The sequence below is a fragment of the Ipomoea triloba genome, chromosome 9 (genome assembly GCF_003576645.1).
Source record: "Ipomoea triloba cultivar NCNSP0323 chromosome 9, ASM357664v1".
Lineage (NCBI taxonomy): Eukaryota > Viridiplantae > Streptophyta > Magnoliopsida > Solanales > Convolvulaceae > Ipomoea > Ipomoea triloba.
This window is the reverse complement of record NC_044924.1, coordinates 27,730,915-27,732,812: the sequence shown is the minus strand read 5'-3', so window position 1 is coordinate 27,732,812 and position 1,898 is coordinate 27,730,915. Positions and strand designations below refer to the sequence as shown.

At 35.4% G+C, this 1,898-nt stretch overlaps 1 protein-coding gene across 1 annotated transcript; it reads right to left on the bottom strand.

The window, feature by feature from the left end:
* Positions 1-692: 692 nt before the first annotated feature.
* LOC116029862 lies at positions 693-1,262 on the bottom strand. Its single transcript, XM_031271905.1, has 3 exons — positions 1,080-1,262; positions 849-956; positions 693-743 (listed from the first exon to the last, which is right to left on the bottom strand). The coding sequence occupies exons 1-3, from the start codon at positions 1,260-1,262 to the stop codon at positions 693-695; spliced, it is 342 nt and encodes a 113-aa protein (XP_031127765.1).
* Between the last annotated feature and the right edge of the window lie 636 nt (positions 1,263-1,898).

The following is a 1,898-nucleotide window of genomic DNA, read 5'->3' as shown; positions in this document are numbered from 1 at the left end:
TTCTGGGGACCACATGCTAGTAGATGTTTAACTTTATGCTCTCAAAAAATTTCCCTTTTCCTAGACTGTGTGGACCACATATTTCGTTACCCATACATATTACTTTATTCTCTGTTAGAATATATTAAAATTTGTTAGATTAGATTAGAAAATTAAGGCTTGTTGTATGTATTTATTATGAGTTCTGTATGCATTTAAAGTGGTTGTCTTTGTTGTGTTTATGTATGAATTTAAACAGATACCTTTACTTTGAAGTTATGGCATGGTGGTTGACTTAAAAGGAATGAAATAGGATATGTTGGAGGGGCAACTAACTGTTATAATTTGGATATTGACTTGTGCGGCATAATTACTTTAAGGGAAACAGTTGAGGAATTAGGGTATAACATGTTTGAAAACTTTAAATACTTCACACCAACCAGTACTGGGGTTTTATTTGGTAGGCAGGGGATTTGTTATGTTTGTCATGACATTTACTATGTTACTGCCCAACCGGTTTCAGTTTTGATTTCCAATTTTGTTTGGTTCTAGTTTTGGTTGGCAAGACATTTGTTATAGGCACATTACATACAACCATTTCCAACATAAGACTACAACTTGCATTGGCACATTAACATAATTGTTCACAACATAAGACTACAACTTGCATTCAACATAACCATTTCTAACCAAATAAACACAGTGTTTTCACCTTATGGGAGCATAGGCACATTCTTGCCAATTACCAGTACTCTCATTGCTCCCTACAACAAAAAAACTAATTACCAGTACAATAACAACTACATCAACCATCATGGATGTACATTTTCTACTCCAATGTTTATCCTTCACTTCTTCCATAACATTACATTTTCTTCTTCAGTTTTGTTAAGTGTCTTCAATAACTCGGGTATTATCCTCTTTGACCTAGGGCACATCGGGGGATCATACCACCTCACAAACCCACGTGAATCAGCCTGAAAATTGCGAAATTGACAAAAAAAAAAAATATACTACAATTATTCTCGGCCATACAGTGCAAGCTGAAAAAAAAACGATTGCAAATTAACTCATTCAAAAAATTTATAAAAAATACAAACCTTACATCTTGAACATTCCCAATATCTCCGCCCTGGATTCTCATTTGTCCATGATGTCTTCAAACCCATTTCTTGTCCGCATTCGCATTGTTGAATTGAAATCCATTCCCGATAAACGTAGCACTGCCTCATTCTAGTCGAAGACCTCGAAGAATTAGAGCTGTCTCCTTTGTACCTTTCCATTGGATCTCAAATCTTCATGGGCGAGAAGAGAACTTGCAGCTGATAATGATAGGAAGAAGAAGGAAGATGAGATTTAGGTCTCCATCAGGATGAAAATGCGTAAGGAAATCAGCAGTAAGGGTTAAGTAGAAGACCAAATCAAGAAAGGACAACAATACCTCTCTCTTTGACGGCAAACTCACGGAAATAGTAACGGCGGATCAAAAGTGGCAATGACATAAAAACACTGGCTAAAATGTGGCAAAATTAATTTGGTGGACTAAAATTGGCAATGCCATAATAACAATAGGACCAAAAATGAAAATCACTCAAAAATCTTATATAAAATCAGAATTTAAGAAATGAACAAAAATAATTTGAAACAACGGAATCAAATGCCTGAAGGGTATTCCTAGAATGGCACACCAAGCAAAACAAAGAACAATTAAACATCAATGGAATAAATTAGAGCAAGAACTCGAAAACGTTCAATCAGAAATGAAAAGAAAACTCACAAAAACAACGTTTAAACAAATAATAGCAACAAAGTTGTCTCCCCTCTGAGTTCACTCTCTCAATTGCATTTGTGCAATGAAGTGGTGCTTGCGTGATATAAGAAAGTAGAGCAAGGCTATATGGGAAGTCAATCGTGCTTGC